General features: G+C 43.6%; 1 protein-coding gene across 1 annotated transcript; it reads right to left on the minus strand.

Annotated features, from left to right (window-relative positions):
• Positions 1-64: 64 nt before the first annotated feature.
• Positions 65-18068, minus strand: LOC111835229 (protein phosphatase 1 regulatory subunit 1A-like). The gene is made up of 7 exons (XM_023795292.2): positions 17933-18068; positions 9471-9531; positions 5464-5501; positions 5099-5162; positions 4487-4696; positions 3103-3213; positions 65-2377 (listed from the first exon to the last, which is right to left on the minus strand). The coding sequence occupies exons 1-7, from the start codon at positions 18011-18013 to the stop codon at positions 2313-2315; spliced, it is 630 nt and encodes a 209-aa protein (XP_023651060.1). The 5' UTR covers positions 18014-18068; the 3' UTR covers positions 65-2312.
• Positions 18069-18968: the final 900 nt, after the last annotated feature.

Raw genomic sequence — 18968 nt, forward strand, 5'->3', positions numbered from 1 at the left:
TTGACCCTCACAGGAGCCACGAGAGACTTCATCGTTATGTAGAATGAAAACAAATGCACGTTGCTTAGGTGAAAAAACACTATTCTTTACTACAATTACGTGGTATTTTCCATGGTTTTTAAAAATGATTTTATTTGTTGATGTGGATGATGCAGTTACCTAAATTAAGTGATTGTGCCATCAAATAAGAGATCATCTACTGCGTTAACATATAAACGTTCCATGGCAGAAATGCTGCAAAAACCTCTTCGTATTTTATACGATTTTTGTCCCTCATACAGTAAATAGTGTTCTTCCACTCAGGTGCAAGAGTTGCACAGTTGCACTGCCGAATGAAGAGATTTCTAACACATGCCATGTACCGAAACAATATATAGTTGCAAAAGCTAGTGATCTGAAATGCTGTCGGATAACATGCCTTATGGTCACTGCTCAGTAACTTACATTATACTCGACCAGAAAGGCACCATCAGGGCCTCTATTCCTGAGGGCTACCACTGACATGGATAAGTATTACAATTAATAGTAAAATATAAAAATCTCTATTGCTACCTATAATTGCCGTTTCCAGTACATTTTTTAAACTGTGCCATGTTTATTATTTAGCCAATGCTGTTAACCTATAGTCATATTTACCTTATATGGTGGAATATAACTATATGACAGCTATATGCATATAAGGCCAATGAGATTAACGTGGGCAATCTGTGCTAATTATTAAAAGATGTATATACAACCATAGTCTAACCAAACCAGAAGCAGATTTTTTAAAATTAAAACACCAAGAATGAAAAGACACAAGCAAAACCCATCTGTCTGTATATATACACTGTAGATGTCATACAGTATATATACATAGTGGATAGAAGACATAGATTGTAAAATTTGAGAGAGTGTATTATTACAAACATTACTGTATTGACTTTCACCTGTGCATTCACAGAACAACTGTACAGTTACGGAATTATTTCACAATGGCTGTAGCGGGTTAGGCCAATTCCCACCAGTGTGGTATCGCCGGGTAACAGCCGGGTAAACACAGTCCTTCTTGACATGCTCATGCATGGGGGGGCCATTCAAAAGACACTGGTAAGGAAATGAAGGATGAGGAGATAGGTGAGGAGGAGCGATTGGAATAGAGAGGGCAGATCCAGTGGTCGTTCTCAGGATTCAGGTTCTGGTTTCACAGAATGACGAACGAGTTCTATGATGAGTGGCGATCCACTCTTACACACACGTTTTCAGGCTGCTTTGCAACACTACTAACATATATGACGTGACTCGGCTATCTAAAAGCAATCAGAGGGTTTCACTCTTTTGTCTATTCAGGTCTAATCTACATCAAGTGGTCTGCATCTGAGTGTGACCTACAATATGAAATGTGGTCACACAGCACCTCTGAGAAACTGTGTTCTAAGAAACTGGGGCATGTGTTTTTTCCGACACGCTCAAGGTTGTGGGTAACCCTCACTGCACACGGGACAACAAAAACGAACCTAAAAAACTCACCCAAAGAGCAAGTAAAAGTAAAAGTAAACCTAACTACCTTGCCTTATCCTGGACTATGTCACTAAGACTCTAAGCATTAAGAAGAAAGTTTTATTAAGTTAACTATAACCATAATATTCAGCATGTTAAAGACAGGGTTGGAAATTAAACTTACCAACTCACCTGAGGCAAGTCATTAAGATGAAGGAGGAGCATAATAACTGAACACAAGCCTGTTAGCTAGTAAAACACGGCATGTTGGACTACATTTTTTACTGAAGACGGTCAGTTGGCTAGTAGCAAAAATTCCTATGTTCCACCCACCCCCGGTTATAGAGTATTACCAAAAACACAAGATACTGTAATATTGCTTTGAAATGGAATGTCGTTGAAGGTTAAAAAAAACAATAAAGCGCCGACAGCAAAACGGATAAATCGATCAAATTTCAGTTCTCCATAGTTTCACAGAGGAGCGCGAAACACAGGAAAATGTGTCCTTACTCTGCCACACTGTCAAAACGGAACTCGCCCTGTGTGCGCGAAGACCGGCCAAGACCGTCAAAGTTTTTCCACAATAACGTTTCGTGCGATGCTTGTGCGTAAGATAAAGGGATGTAAAAATGTGATTATTAAAAGGAAAGTACAAAGGCTATTTAAAACAGAGGAACAACAGATGAGATGAATGAGTGAAGGCCAAATCGTTAAGCTGCTGTCCCTCTCGCCCTTAAAGTCACAGAAGTCAGGAGCTTTAGTGTCTTTTCATTTGATGTGGTGGGTAAGACGTCGTTTCCACCATTCTCCATCTGGCATGGCCGAAGGCCACTTTATTTCTCTTCCTCCTGGGCGTCCTTCTTGTCCTCCTTTGCCAGTGGACTCACTTTCATCTCGCCTGTGCAAAAAGAGCGAAGTGTTTTTTTAAGATGACGGGAAGAAGTGCTTCTTCCGCCCTTCACTTTAGGGTGCTCTCCTCTGACGGGCCTGAACAGCGGGAGGCTCTTACTTCTCAATGGAACTTCTGAAAGATGTTATATAAAATCAGACAAGGAGGTGATTCCCAAAACTCTACTTGAGTTCCTCCAACTGTTTTACACCCAGAAACCCAATTAAATATTTGCCAATAGTTTTGTTGATTAATTTAACAAGACTGGCAGGAATGTGTATATTGATGGCATTATGGGGAACATTGTAACCCAGTGATATAGGGTGTATGAAATTGGCTCTAATCATTATGCAAATTGTACAAAATCCAAGTCACACAGGTTTTTAATATAGATGGGGAAATACGAATTCTTCATGGATACTATTTTTGGTCTAGAGCAGTGTTTCCCAACAGCAAAAAATGTGCATTGTCCAGTGGGGAGTGGAGCAGGGAGGGAGTAAAAATGTGGACTGTCTGTGGTCCCCAAGGACATGCTTAGGAAACGCTGCACTCCAGTGTTATGCTGGTTTTGCTATAAAATTTGTGATCTCACATTACAGTTTGAGTTCTATAGAAACAGTAATATTTTTTTTCGGTATGATTTGTTTCTATGTATATGATTTAATTGATAATAGCATGTTTCTTTGCTGGCATTTTAAAACATAAGCTTTTCCCAGCTGGTGGGTAAATTTCACCTGCTGGCTTAAGATGTGCTGGAGTTTCCTTGGCCACGGGAGTGAGAATGTCCTCCTTCAAGAGGTCTTCAGTGCCACCAGATGCTTCTAACAGGCTTTCTCTAGAAAATTCTTCAATGGACATGGACAAAAATGGCACTCAGTATATGACCCACTATTAAACCTTAAAGCAATTTTTCTCAACCCGGTCCTCAGGGATCCTCAGACAGTCCATGCATTTGGTCTCTCCCAGATAATCGATAACACAGAATTCCTGGTTCAGGTGAGTCGGGAGCTGGGAGGGAGCAAAAACGTGGACTGTCTGGGGTCTCTGAGGACTGGGTTGGGAAACACTGTCTTAAAGTACCACCAAAGCCACTGCAATTACGCCAATCAATACATAAGACATGAGTCCTCAAATGATCGTACGTCATTATTTCTTGTATCTGCGGATCTATAGTATAAGGTTCTCTAGCAACACCGATTGTGGAGAAAAATGCCCTTTTCTTAGAATGCATTTCCCTATAAATAGGGTAAACGCAGTTACAATGCAGAGCAAAGGCTGAGCTGAACAATAATTGCGTGTAATATTTTCAGAGCACATCAAAAGCTACAATGCGTTCATTTTTGGGAATCGTACGTCATATTTCTTGGAATCCATTTCAGAGCTTGGTAAGGATGTGCCAAAATTGCTATTTAACTTTGAATAATCAGAAGATTAATTCATAAAGAATTTCTAACCCTCATGCAAGAAGCAAGACTTGTCATGACTCAACCAAATGAACACACGCTTGAATACAGATTGATGTTATCTGTATAATTTTAATTAGTTATACAAAGTAAAGGGAAGGTAGGGAAGCAGGAGCTATTTCTGAGCTAGTGTAAAAATATCAGCGTATGGAAAACAGATACGCAATGTCTTTTCCCTGGAGTGTAGTTCATCCTGGGAAAGGTTGGCTTACTCTCATTATCAGTACAACCCAGCATCTGGCACCTGGCACCATGCTGGTCATAACTAGTGATCCCTCTGATCTGTGTCTAAACACTTCACTTCGTTAATAATGAAAAGTCATGCTCTTAAGTGTTTGGCTGGTCAGGATTGCGGTCAGCAATCGAATCCACTCTCCTGCTCCTTGCCATCGTATTTGCTCACCCATCCCACAACGTTGCACAAGGCATTAGAGGAGCTTGAGTTTGCGTTATGTCATTACGGTAAGTCACCCTTCAGATCCTCCATCACTATGACCCTGGTACGAGATCGATTTCCCCTACCCCATATGTGAACTGCTCGCCCCGGGCATGAGCTGAAACGCCGCCAAAAAATGCATAAAGTAACGTCATCCATTCCCCTCCACACTGACATATCGCTTGGGAAGTGCGTCCCCCTCCCCCAACACACCCTAACCTTCCATTTGGCAGCGCAGCTTCTCGAAGGCCTCTGCCGTGGCCTTGTCCTCCGCGTTCCACCCTCCCTCGTCCTCGGGGAGCTCGTCCCCGGCCGTCGCGCTGTCTGGGCTCGGCCGGTCTGACAGGCAGCTCTCGGAGGAGCACTCGTCCCCAGCGGCGCCTCCGTGCTGCTGACAGTATAGGTGGTGCTCCACCAGGAACTGCAGCTCTGCACAGTGGAGCGCAATGGTAAGGAGATACACAATTGGAAGCATAATAATGACATCTGAACGGCTAGCTTTCTCAAATGCCTTTCCCTGTACTTTCTCACGCGCGAAAAGGCGACATAATCTCCTTATTAATTCCAGTTTAACACTGGTCACATGACGCTCAGTCTATATTATGTATAAACACGCTTGATGTCAGCAGTTCTCAGTAGCTAGCAGGGTAGCTAGGAGCTACATCGGAAAATAGACACATTTGCTATTTTGCTAGTCTATTCAGATGCCTGGGGCTTTCGCCCATCAGTACATGGAGAGTGAGCCAAGTGACTGTCACAGTCAAGGAGTAGCTGACCTGGCACCTCCCATTCAACCGTGAGTTCCTGTCACTGGGGCAGGCGGGAGGCTACCTTTCATAGTTGGTGTGCCGCGAGCCCCCTTCCGTCGCTGCCGCGGGGAGTTTAGCAGCGCTGCCTAGGGAAACAGGCCAGATATTAGGGAGTTCCACAGAAAGCCTCAAAAATGAGGTGGACATTCAGTTCTGGACACGTCAACACATGCATTATGTACCACAGTGTAGCAGAAAGGACATTCGATTCCTATTGTGATTAATCAATGTGGGGAAAACGGGAGTGTTTTTCACTGCAATTTGAGCAATTTAATGTTTGAAAATCCTCTGTAGATAAAGGGTCACCTTCTTCTGCATGGCTACTACCTGCATAGATCAGCTAATGGCTAATAGCTAAACAGTTAGAAGATGAGTGCGGGATATCACCTTGTACAGCTGATTGGAAAGTCGGTCTTCATCAATTTCTGCAAAACAGCATCAAATTATAGTAAATATAGAAAGCAAGCATTGGTGATAAAGAGGTTCACAGCTTATTCTGTAGTCTTTGCGCAGTTTTCCGGGCCATTTCTGCAACAGCAATAAAAATGATCATGACGATTAAAATTGGCTGCGGGGCCTGTGTAATTTATTCATAAGGACATGCACAGCTCCAAATCTAGGAGTAGGCAAGCAAATGTACTGCACAGCAAAGCAAGGTGAAGTGCTGACCAGCACGGTTTGGTGGTACTCCGGAACCTACTGTCAGCAGCTGAAGCAGCAGGCGTAGATAAAATATCACATACCAGCACAAATTAAATAAAATACGACAACATTCCAAAGGCAAAGTAGAGAAATCATCCATCACAACAAGCAGAATCAACCAAGTTTTGAGATAGCTTAACACATGTCTATCTCTGGGCCTTTCAACTTTTTTCTAGGACACCGCCTAGTTGCCTGGCAACTACTCATCCCTAGACACCAGGAAGACGGCGTATATAAAAAACAACTAAATATGTATTACATGCCAGGCTGTTATTTTCCATCTTTAATCTACAACAAAAGCCACAGATGAAAAGAGGAGATATCTGGCTCTACTAAGATGAATCAGCTCTCTTTGTGTCTGACCCTAGTAGAGGATATTATTTCATTTCTTTCATTTAGTTTGAAAGGTCTTGTAGAAAACCATGGTTTTAGCTTTTGCAGGCTTCCTAACAGTACAAATCATTTGTTTAGGTGAACTGGCTTCTTTAAAACTGCAGATAGTGTGTAATTATGTGTCTAGTTGTTTGTGTGTGAGCCCTGTGCTGGACTGGCACCCGAAGCCGGTGTTCCCTGCTGTGAGCCATACGTTTCCTGGGAAAAGCCCCAGGCTCACTGTGACCCTCTACTGTAGCCGCTGGAAGGTAGGAGGAGGAATTGAATCTGCTTTTAACTGATCTGACAAAACGTGCTCCCCCGTCACTATAAAGCAAGCGAACAGAATTTCACTGGACCCTCTCACTCCACATGGAGCACATCCAAGATTTGTTTATTTATGTTTCTAAAACTTTAATCTGTGCAGTCTGGAGATCTTAATCAAGGGCAACTGGGGAGTAATTCTTAGATGTGTTTTCTGCCTTCCATATTGTCCTCTGGCACACTGATGTTCTCAGCGCTAAGCTGCTTTAATGAACCCCAGATGTACAACCCAAGAGTTCATCCCAGTCAATATGGAGCTGCTGCCAAACTCGAGTACGGCTGTCGTGCAGTAAATCTGATCGCTGTACATCTGCTAATGATGTCCACCCACGTTCCTCCTACCTAATTTTTTTGTGATTCATTTCTTTACGATCCATTTCCTGGCATGTACTCCTGTCATCCTTTGACAGTGTCGACATCACATATCACGCAATAGAACGTTAATCCATTCAGGAAAAAAAAAATGGAAACAAAAATTGGGATTATTGCAGTAATAATAGCTGTTTATGTTTGCACTTAAGCATCCACCATCCTGATGCAATTTTGTATTTACGTAACGCTGCTTTAGATGTCTTCGGGTTTGGATGGTATATTAATGTGATGATTTCGAAAACAGCAAGAAATTGCTACAAGAACATTAATGTCTAAAAAATATGATGCTGACATTTTGCTCAGATTGAAATATTTCTGTAATTATTCCTATAAATTCAACTGAACAGCCCATATAGAGTATATATTGAGCTCATTAATATCGACACTTATGTTTGACACAAACTATAATTGGTTGCATTCAGTCTGGCACCTTTTCTGCAAATAACAGGATGAATGTGGTTTGCTGTGGACTGTGTGTTTCTTCATACAGCCACTGGATTTGGGGATAATGGCCACAATAGATCACCTCCCTCCAGGGCGGTGAACGACGGCGCTGACAGCTCAAAGGCCGCGCCTCCATCATCAGCGGCGGAAGGGAATCTTTTTCTGATCTTTTATAAGACAGGGCAGTTAAAACGGGGGGGGGGGGGTTGATCCTCAAAGATCAAGAGTAATTCCAGTCTGATGGTAACTGGGGATTTATGCCCCAGTTTCACACAGATACTGCATGAACATCGCTGATGAAGGATCAGATTCTCACATTCTCACAAACACACTTTTACTTCTTTTTACCATCTTTGTCGGGACAGTAATTAATGATTCATATTCTAAATTTAATTCCTCCCATTACTATCTAACATCCACTATAATTAAAACATTATATAACATTTGTAATCCTTTCTGTTTTTCTCCACACTCTCTGTTTCCTCACACCAATTCCTCATGATTTAAATAAAATCTATATCTAAAGCACACTCCGGAAGGTAAGTCGCTATAAATATCCAGCTGTCCTCGTTGGGTACTTGTGGCTGATACTTTAGCTTATTTACAAAAAAAAAAAAAACAGAGCACAGCCAAAAACAGAAAAGCAGAGGGGGGGGCGGCAGCTCCGTTCCACAATGACTCATCATTCTAATCATCAAGTCTTAAAAGACTCCATTATTTGGAAGACGGGAGACTGCGGGGAAACTGAAAGAATGAACTGGAAGAGTAGAAACGTGACATTAGTGGTGACATCTGTGGATCCAGGGTCCTCTGGTGTTAAAGGATGCTGAACAACCCTCCTTGATAAAAATGCTCAGGAGGACCAAAGGAGACCCATTGCGGAGAAGAGAAAACAAACTTGTGTGCTGAGGTCTGGTGAAACATTGAATTGTTTACATGCTACTGCCCGAATTTGTTTTACTATTTTAACTCCATGCTTAAGCTGGGATCACCTTGCCACCAACCTTGATTTGTTTGCTGGTCAAGGAACAAGGATTTTTATTTGTCATTCTGCAAGTGGTTTACACAAGTACAAAGAAATGGCCAAACCAGTCCTTTAGAAATGCATGGTGTGCTGGTTTTTGAAAAGTCAATTTCTTTGCTAATGTGATTAGAAGTTTTATAAAAGACAAAGGAGGAAGCTGTAAGATGTGCAGCTCTTGCTGGATAGGAGAACCACCTAAGGCATCTAAATTAACAGATAACTGGCAAATTAAACTACTGTGTTGGCTGAACTTGAAGGGAGCAAGTTCATGCCTCAAGAGTAGTTCCATTTTTCTATAATTCTATCTTTTTTGATTATTCCAACCTCATCTCCTAATCCATCAGTTTTCAAGCAGGAACTATTCAAATCTTTACGACCCTTAAACTGTTATGGGTGCTCCTGATGAAAGACTGTTTGTGTTTCAGTATTAAAATGCTTCTGATGGTTAATTTGAGGTGCTGCCCAGATGAATACAGAAGAAAGTGGTCTGTGACTCCATTGTCTGCTTCCCATTTTACCACATTCATTTCTCGCTTCACTGTTTGATTCTTTTAACACGCAAATGTAAAAATAGCAAAAGTGCTAAATCTCCATATAATGCAGATTTCCACTCCTGGACCTCTTTCTGATTATGAACTCACTAAGGACATGTATATTTTTTTCACTGCATTACAAGGTCTGTGTTTAGCTTCAATAGAGAAGTTGGTCTAATGTACGTAAACAGTCGTTTGTCGAGATGTCGTTCAGGGAAGTTTTACTAAAATGTTCTCAGAACAGAAATAAAAAAGATTGGTTCAGAGAGACAACCAATCAGATTTTAGAGGAGGTGGGCCCAAGCAACTAGAGGAGGCAGGACCAAGACATCTGATTGGTTGGTTCCGCCTCCTCTAGTTGCTTCGACCCACCTCATCTACAATCTTATTGGTTATCTCTCTCAGCCAATCATTTTTATTTCTGCCCTCAGAACTTTTTTGTGCAAGTAAAACTCCTATGGGGCCAAGAGGTTGGACTAAGTGGCCCTAGATGGCCAGAGCAGACAAATGTAGGGGAGCAAAAGAGTACCTTTGCATATTGGTGTCAGTGCTCTGCACTGTAAGAAACTAATTTAATACTAAATTCACTGGACCTCAACAGAACTGTGGCAAAGAGGTAATACCTGGGGAGGATTGGTCACTGGATGCTACCAGGGTGGCAGGTGTAGGCCTTCGTCTCCTGATCTGCATGAGGAAAGGGGGAGGGATCAGCTTTTCATGCAATACAGCTTATCATCATCCATCCAGTCATCTCCCAAATGCTTATGCTAGGGGTCTCAGACTCCAGTCCTGGGGGGCCAGAGCCCAGTGTTCCACCATAAATGATTCAGCTCAAGAGCTGTGGGATAATTACAGTGGCACAAGGAGTTGAATCAGGTGTGTTAAATGAGAGTAAACCAAAATCTGTGCAGGGCTCCCCAGGACTGGAGTTTGAGACCCCTGACTTATGCAGCACATCAGCACACAGTAAACCAAACTGGCACCATCAAGTCAGCAACATGTTAAAGAATTAGCACAAACAGTATATGATTATAGAGGTATTTTCAGTAGGTGGCATCATGTACTTTCACAGACGAAAAAGTAGAGGAAGAATAGTTGTTGTTGTAGTTTGGTGAGCAGCTGTATGAGGAGGGTTGGAGGCAGAGGTGGGAACTCAAGTCACTGACATGTGGCTCGATTTGGATTCAAGTTACAAATTTGATGACTTGTGACTAGACTCAGCAAGACTTGGACTTGAGGGTAAATACTCGAGACTTGGACCCGACTTAGCCCCTATGATTTGAGAAGATGAGGTTATAGTTCCTCTCTGGATACTATAATGTTAATTTTACAATTTCAGTGTATATTAATCAATAACGTGAAATGAATGACAATTTATGAGCACTTTACCTAGATGAGCTGATGGCAAACTGGAAGTGGCAGGTAGAGAGGAGCAGGGATGGAGGGGTTATTGTTTGGAGGCAGAGATCCGTGCGAGTTTTAGCAGGTCCGTTTTGTTTTGTTAAGGTGAGGACAGTAACAAAGGCCAGGTGGGGTGTGAGGAGCATCGTGAGCGCGCCATGCGAGTCTCTGCTCACAGCCTTGTGCTAATTCCCCAGTTAGAATGAGCGACACGATCCCTGATTGCTTTCCTGCCTCGAGGCAACAGAGCGCGCATTAATACAGAGCAGTAAGTAAGAATTTCATTATTAAAACGTGGGAAATTTAGTTGTATGTATGTACATATGTGTACTATTGTTTTGATGGATCCTGTCACCTTTCCCCACATTCAGCATGCACCACAGGAGGCAGAAAGTATGGAATTAAATAGCAGCCTTCAGTTATTTTAGCTATTATATATTAACAGCATTAACAGCACAATCAATATATTTTATGGTATGAAAGAGGGAATAACAATGGCTGGGAATTCATTCATGCTTTGTTAATGCTATTTTCTTACCATGTACAGTAGAGTGCTTCAGTCATGCATATTTGCATTATATACAGATTCAACACATTTTTTCTATTTGCATGTTGAATGAATGAAACAATTACACAAGACTGTGAAAGCTGGAAGCAGACAATAATTTAATCATCAGAACCATTTTAATACTAAAACATAAACGTTGTGGGTGCAGACTTCGAGCTGCCTCTTTACATACACCAGCATGGAGAACTGACTCATTGATGGACCTCGACCGCAGTTTACACCTTTCGTTTGGCAAGCAAGCCCAGACTTTCTTTTTCAGTAATGTTCAATGATGTTGTGCAGCCAGGTGACCTTGGACCCCCAGATGTTTTTTTTCTCCCTGCTTGGGAGTTTTTGGTTCCTGTCCTCCATTGTCATCTGACCTTCCTTCTGACATTTCTTTGTCTTCCCTGTGTTTGTATTCTTTCTTAATGGTGTTATAATGCATCGCAACACATTCATGTAAAGCACCTTGGGGCCACTCTGTTGTGGAAGGTGTTATACAAAAAATTTATTGAATTGAATTGAAATGAATTGATTAGATCTAGGTGCATAGGTACATCGTCTGTACCTTTTGAGGGTTTGACAGTATGAAAATGGAAGAATTGGTTTGGGCTTCGAAGTAAAAAAAAAAGAATAAAAAGGAACAGTGAAAGTTTTAGGTGTAAGACAGATCAACATGAGCAAAATCCCCTGAGCTGTGGAATGGTCCCTCCCCCTCCTCCCCCAGGCTAATGAAAACAGTAGCCTAATTACTCTGTTTAGTTGCCTGAGCAGCTTATCTTATCTAAAGAAAATTGCACTTTGTATGGTTTTTCCACCTTATTCAAATTTATATATTCTTTACTGGAAAGTCTAGGTCACTGTGCAGGGGTGCAGCTAGACATTTTGGGCCCCATGAAAGCGATGTGCAATTTTGGCCCCCAACCCAGACCAATTCAGTTAAGTTCTAAATTTTTTAGGGCCCCTGTTGCTCGGGGCCCATGAAATCATCCTGCTTTACCCCCTTTATGACACCCCAGCACCCCTGTCTTACCTGCTGCCTGCAATGCCTTTAGCTAACACTGCAGTGTTTCCCAGTAATGGAAAATGGATTTTAATCCTCAGCTGGATTCGCTAGTATAGAGTGAAACAGCAAAATACCATTGAATCCACAGTCATACCTCCAAAAATGAGGAGCTCCAGCCAGTAATTTCAAAATGCAATACAGAAGGTGCTAATTGCATAGTTCTGTAGAGGGGATTTTTAATATTTAGCTTGATTTAGCTAACACTGGGAGCGAACAATGTTTTTTTCCCTCAACAACAGAGCAGTAGATAGATGGAGATGGTGAATGCTTTCTCATTTGTTCAGCCGATATTGGCGTTATTCAGGTGTGTATGTGTTTCTCATATTCACTGTTTACCATTGACAGAGACTCAAGAAAATTTATAGAAGCAAGTCACATTTTTCTGGGTAAAATGTCTTCCAAAATTTACAGGTTGGAATCAATAAGTGTCTCTCTGTCACTTAATCGGTTATTTGAATGATCATGTGATCAGTCACTAAACCAAGAAAACCAAAATCTCAAAAACCCGAAAGATGCTTTTATTATTATTTACTTATTTATTCCCCCCAGATTGTTTATCTTAATGCACCAAAACTTCATTGCTCATTTTCACCATGTCAGCTTGGGCTTTAGAGCGGTCAATGGGATTAGCATGTGAATCAACGAGAAGCTCCAGCGGGGACATGAGTACAAATGTGTTTGTGTCTGTATGTGTCCAAACTACAGAATGTAGAAGTTAAAATGCAGAGCAAGGACATGGTGAAGAGCCAAACCAGGGCTTCTCTAGCCTGTCCAGACGACAGCTTCAGCCTGGCTTCCAATCATACCTTTTAGCATTAGCATTCATGGGCATGGATGCGTTTTGGAAGCCTTAGTGAACATCCAGGGTTTCTCAGGCTCGAAGGGCTTGGCTTGTTATGAGCAAGTGTGAGCCCCCACCCCCTTTCCCAAAGATCCCACAACTGAAACTCTTCTTCGGTGTTCCACATTTTAATATTCACCATGCCGTTTGAGCAACAGAGAGGATCATTTACCACTTACGCAGCAGACAAACGCACCAATCCGAATTCTGATTTCTGTACTATGAAAAGGAAAAATCAGGTGGCCTACAAGCTAATATTTAAGTAAATTCCCGGGCAGTTTGTGGAACTGTGAGGAACTTTGAGTCTGTGCACATCTGGAGAGCCAGCAGGACGCTTTGTGCAAGATTTGTCCCCTGATAACATTCAAAAGCTCACGCTGTTGTTTCTGAGACCCGTGCGAATCCCTGGGGATGCATCACCACCTTCCATTACTTCCACAACTACCAACGGCATCGTAACTGAATGCATGATTTGAATCACGAACAGAATCCCCGTGACGATATCAGCCACAGACGCGCCAATCATGCATGCATCCTACATCCATTTAATTAGAATCAGAATCTGGTTTATTTGTTCACGCATAAGGGGAATTTGTCTCCAGTTTTCAGTGGATCTCATACTTACAGCAGATACATAAACACTTAATGCAAGACAAAACAATGGTCACGTACAATTCTGTTGTTGTATATGCGTACGATGTGGATGTGTTTTTGATAAATGTAGAAGTGCAGTACCATCCAACTGATATGGACGAAAGCATCTGCCAAATAATTAAATGTAAAAGCTTTGAAAGTGCCATCCTGTCAGTCAGGGTGACAGCAGATTTTTTACGGCACATTCCAGCTGCTCCATTTGGCGTATTGGCAGCTGTTTGCATGAACCACAACATGCTCAATCTGATATTGCTGAGCTTCTAACCAGATATTCAGTGTCAGAGGACACCGTGCAGTATTTGGGATGCTGTTTGTCATGGATACGGGCGGCTCGGGTGCGAGAACGTGGCATCGGGCACAAAAAGGGTGGACGACCCACTGGCGGCTCCGAGACACATGGGGTCTATTTAAACAAAACAGAAAACACTACAAACACAACAAAACCAAAAAGGACCACGAGGGTCAAAAAATAAAGGGAATAAACTAAGACTAAATCACAAAAACCGAATACACATCAAACACTGAAAATAGCAAAACCATTGAACATCGCAAACAACAACAATGAACCACTGGGGAACTGAACAGAAGCAGAAACTAAAATACTAAGGGGTAACGAGACTAACACAGGACAGGTGAGGCTAATTAACAAAGACCAGGGAAACAAGGAACTAAAAACAGGGAAACTAAGAACTAATCAAGGACACAGGGAAACAGAAACCAACACTAGGGTGCATAACTAACAGGTAAAGACACAAGCAGGGGCACAAGGAACAAAACCAAAACCAACTACAAAATCAGACACAAGAACTAAAGAAACTCAAATGAAACACTAGGGAGCAAAATACAAAAACAGAAGAGGCAGGATTTGAATACAAGACAGAGGGGTATACAGACAACCACATGCTCAACACATTGAGCCACATGACCAGACAGGTAACAGAGGAGAACAAAGACTAACATAAAGAACAGGATGACCAGCAACACCTGCTGGCCAAACGGGGAAGGGACACGGCAGGACCACAGCAGGGGCTGACCCTGACAGCTGTTCTTTTGTGCATGAAATCATTTTTTTTAAATGAAACTTTGTTGCTTCAACCTTCTCCATTTATGGTGGTTCTCTGTTTCGCCTCCAAAATCCATGGCACCTCCAGCATCATGAGTAAGCCGGACGCCCACTTTACCGATTGCATGAACGTTGCAGTACTTTTTCAGCGACTATTTTAAGCACTATTCTCATGTGTGCACGGTGATTTCTTTTTCTGGTTGAAGTTTCTGACCTGAAAGATTCTTGTCAAAAAGAACGCGGGGATAAAAAGCCATTGAACTTCAGTAGTATTTGGGTATGACTTCAATGGTTTATACGAATCCAAAAAAAAAAACGATCAAAAATTTTACGCTTTATGCTTTAATGGTTAGGATTCATGGTTTCTCACCATGGTAACCCAGGTTCAACTACCGTATGGGAATGTATGTATAAAGCATTTGACTCCCCGCATGCAGGTGACAAAGAAAACCTGAGCCTTATAATGTATGTTCAATCTGAGAGGTGCATGTCGTCATTCTCTCTGCTTTCCACCACACAGCATGTGTCAGCCTAATGGAGGTACAGTTACAGACAGCTTTCCATTTTCAAAGCCCTGCGGCGTGGAGATGGGATGATCTGCTGGAAGCTGAGCCCCCCCAGAGTGGGAGGCCACCACCACCACCGGCCAAACCAGTGATTGTCACTGGCTGGTGCTGAACTCTGTCCAGACTGCTGTTCATCTGTTATATGCTCATGAATATTCATACAAGGGCAGGTCTTTATACACATATTTCATCTCGCTATGTGAACTGATGCCATTTAATGTGTTATTTTACGCTGCTTTGTGCACAGAAATTATTTTTTTTTCCCCTCTAGTGTGCCCGTTCCTAGGCCTTCAGGCATCGGAACAATTTTCCATGGAAACATATAAAATATGCATGCAAAAAATATATTTTTAAGTCACTAAACAGGAGAGTATGTTTATTTATTTCTGTGCTAAGCGCTTCTTTGCGTGGTATTTCTGGTGAGAAACATCCGGCGGGTAACAAAGGGGGTGCGTCAGAAGAGTGGGGGGACGCTGACTGTTATCTCCCCCCGTCACCGCCCACCCCACCACGTTTTCTGATGGGGACATCAGTGGCATTTCAGAGGAAGACGAGGCACACTCAGGAGGCTGTGACAGAGAGCATCGCAGATCCTTTTCATTACCCGGGAGCCGTGTGCGGTTGGGAAGCGGACGTCTCCATAGCGATACTCCGTGTGGGGGCGGGGTGGGAGTACTGATATACCCTTCCTCCCTTTCAGGTGTCAGCGGCCCTCTGCGCAGTGCATATTATACTCAGCTGATGAGGTGACGGTTATGTACTTACTGTTACAGTATAAAAATGGATACTGGAGATAAATAGTAATATAATTTGGTTAGCTGGAGTGATTCAAGGTTGGCACAGTGGCTCAGTGGGTAGCACTGTTGCCTTTGAGAATGGAGTTTGAATTCTCCTTCCGCTCTGTGCCTGTGAGTTTGCATGTCCTCCTCATCATATGGGTTTCCGGTTGCAGTCTAACGACAGGCAGTTAGCATAACTGGTGCCTCTAAATCACCGTGAATGTGTGTATGTGCCCTGCGAGGGACTGTCTTCCTGTCCCTTTTTATCCTGCGCTGATTGGGGTAGACCTGAGTCACCCCCCCCCCCCACCTGCCACAACCCTGAACAAGATAAATGTTTGCTGGTTCAGGGACCAAGTCGGATTTCTATAGTTCTCCAGCAGATCCGTTCCTGCAGTCCCTTAACCGTCTCTCCCCCTGCTGTTTCCTCCCGGTACCATTATTATTTGATGATTAGCAGTCTGCTCTGCATACCTGAGAGGTGTCAGAGGGCTCAGTGAGGGTTTTATTTTTCCATCAAAGACCAATCCAGGCTCTGATTCCTCACTCAGAAAGTCACGCACAGGCACCCAACCACACGTACTGTAGGAAGAACGTACCTCGCCAAACTGCTACCTCTTCCTACCGGTTCAAACATGCTCCTTCATTTACTGCCTACATGGCTGCGCCTCCCGTCCAACATCAAACCTCTTCCACCACATGTGCCTCTGTAAAGTTGGTCCTCAGTCTAAATGTGACAGCTAACCGGTGCAGTGACTGCCCCAGGCAACTGACCTGCTCCACGTCCTACTTTGCTCACCAGCACCAAAGACTCGTCCTCTTGATGGCTGTAGCTAAGGTGAGGGATGTGGGGCGACTGAAGTAAGAATAGCCAGCCGTTGCGAAGGCTCGAGCAGAAAAACACCCCTTTTTCCGCCGGGGGATCTCACGTAACAGGTTGCCGTGTCCATCCCCGAGAAGGTGATCTTTCCGGCTAAGACATTTGGCTTTCCCATTACTTACTGTCATCTTGAGAATAGTCTGTTTTCAGCCTCACCCTTTCTGTCTCCCTGTCTCTCCTCATCCTTCTCTCTCATGGAATTACATTTTTTTGACACTCACGGTAGTCAAATTATGCAAACTGCTTGACAAAGACATGACGCCCCCAGTCGTTTAATGGAGGAGGGGGAGCAGAAGCAGGAAAAAACATTTGTTTAGTGCAACTGAAAATAATTCACTAATTAATCTCCAGTGTTAATTTCATGGTCTTTAAATTCCTCATAAACTCTCTCTGGGGAAAAAAAAACCAAAATCCAGCAGAATATTCCCTAAATCATTCCACAGTGAGAAACAAAGGTGACCCAGTGGCTAACAGCTTAGAATACCTCCCTTTTTCCTGAAAAATCAGCAACAAATACTCTAAAACCGTATTTCAAACACACGTCCTCTCTGTAAGATCTCATTTTTAAATTACCGCAGATGTATTTTATGTGATTAAAATTGATGCAACGCATGCCTAAAATAACTTTACCAGGCCATATGCACACAGAGTGCTGAACCCTGCAACATCTATATTTATCAGTCCCAGTTTGCCTGTCCATATTTTTTTGCCCATGTAAGACTTTAAAAGATTCACACCACACGCTGACCCCCCCGCCCTCCCCGCAGACATGCCCCTCGTATTCTGCCTGTCACAGCATCTGGCCCCCATGTCACGGACCGCCACCCCCTCCCCCCCGTGCCCCATCCCCTGGGGGCTGTCTCCCCGGCATTGTGTCCGCGTGAGCATGTGCGCAGCCCTTACGTCTGCCCGGCCCTCCGCACGCGGTCTCCCACCAGCGATGACGCCTCCGATTCACAGCGGGCGGGAGCTGAGAAGCGGAGCTTCGGCTCGTGTGACTGGGACATTTGCTTGCGTCTGCTGTGTGTCATTTTTATCCTCTAGAGGTATGAGTCCACAAACGCAGGTGCATCAGCCGCGGTAACAACCTGCGTGTCGCGTACCGCCGCGTAAAGGGCAGCACTGCAGCCGCGGTGCCCCTGGAACAATGAGCGCACAGTGCAGAGATGCACGAGGCGGCTGAGCATTCTTTCCCTTCATTAGCTAAAGTACCTCATACTCTATTCTACTCCTGAGCCATGCAGTACCCCCCCCCCCTCCAACTTCCTCGCTGCTCTCCGCTCACCTGCTCAGCTGCTTCTGGATCCAGGTGGGTGTCCAGCAAAGGCACCGTGAACTGGATCTTACGCGGACTGCCGGTCTCCATGTTGACAACAACACTGGGGGGGGGGGGGGTGGGGGGGCGGTGGTAAAAGAATAAGCAGGAGAGGGAGTGGAGGGGCTGGAGTGAGGGGTGAGAGAGGGGGCAGGAAGGGGATTTTCAGAAAGTGGTGAAGGAGAAAGGAGTGGAATGGATGGAGAGGTCCACAGCTGTTGTCCTGAAGATGCGTCTCTTCTCTCCTTCTCCTCTTGTCTTCCTGTCCTTTGTATTCCTCTGTTTTAGCCCTGCTGGTCCTTTCCTGCACTGCCGTTCCGAGTCTAATGCAGCGGCAAGGACATTTTCCCTCAGTACCCCCCCAATCGCTCCCTCTGTATCTCTCTCTCACTTTGTCTCTCTCTCTCTCTCTCTCGCTCTCCCTCCCTCCCTATTGGCTGCCAGTGTTCTAGAGGGAAAAAAACGGGTTTAACTCTTCAGACCGGCAGCCCTGAACAGCTCTGAAAATTAATCCACCTGCAGAAACACGCAGCTTATGTGAGACTGAGCGACCCCAACAGTCACCGCACTCGTTCTATTAGACAGCCTGCCAGCTGGAGGAGGTATATAACATGTTCCCGTAGAAGCAGCCGGTCTGTGTTTCCAGGAGACCGATTTATTTATATATAATTAAGATCACCTTTGAAAAATGTATCATGTCGAGTGGGAAAAAACTCTACATCCCGTCTCAAGTGGAATATATTAAAAAAAACATTTAAAGCCTGTCTTTTAGAAGGCTGTCTGAAATTTTTAGCTGAGCAAAACTCATTGGCGAAGAGGTCGCTGCATGAATTATGGTAGTCGGCCATATTTGACATGAGGTGTTTTAAAAACTAAGGTGAGGCAAACCCACGGAGATATTTAAGGCCTCTCTGTGACGTACAGTATACAGATAATATACAGTAAAAACTCCTTCCAGAGCAGGGATTTGATTGAGGCAACATAACAAATGGGGGAGTCAAGCCTT

Source organism: Paramormyrops kingsleyae, chromosome 8, assembly GCF_048594095.1.
Source record: "Paramormyrops kingsleyae isolate MSU_618 chromosome 8, PKINGS_0.4, whole genome shotgun sequence".
In the NCBI taxonomy this organism is placed as follows: Eukaryota; Metazoa; Chordata; class Actinopteri; order Osteoglossiformes; family Mormyridae; genus Paramormyrops; species Paramormyrops kingsleyae.

Excerpts from the sequence above, each read along its gene's own strand:
- LOC111835229 (XM_023795292.2), bottom strand. The coding sequence starts at position 18,013 with ATGGAGACCGGCAGTCCGCGTAAGATCCAGTTCACGGTGCCTTTGCTG. Across the intron at positions 4,697-5,098 it reads CGGCACACCAACTATGAAAG|AGCTGCAGTTCCTGGTGGAG; the intron begins GTAGCCTCCCGC and ends TCCACTGTGCAG. Across the intron at positions 3,214-4,486 it reads GCTGCGCTGCCAAATGGAAG|AATTTTCTAGAGAAAGCCTG; the intron begins GTTAGGGTGTGT and ends TGTCCATTGAAG.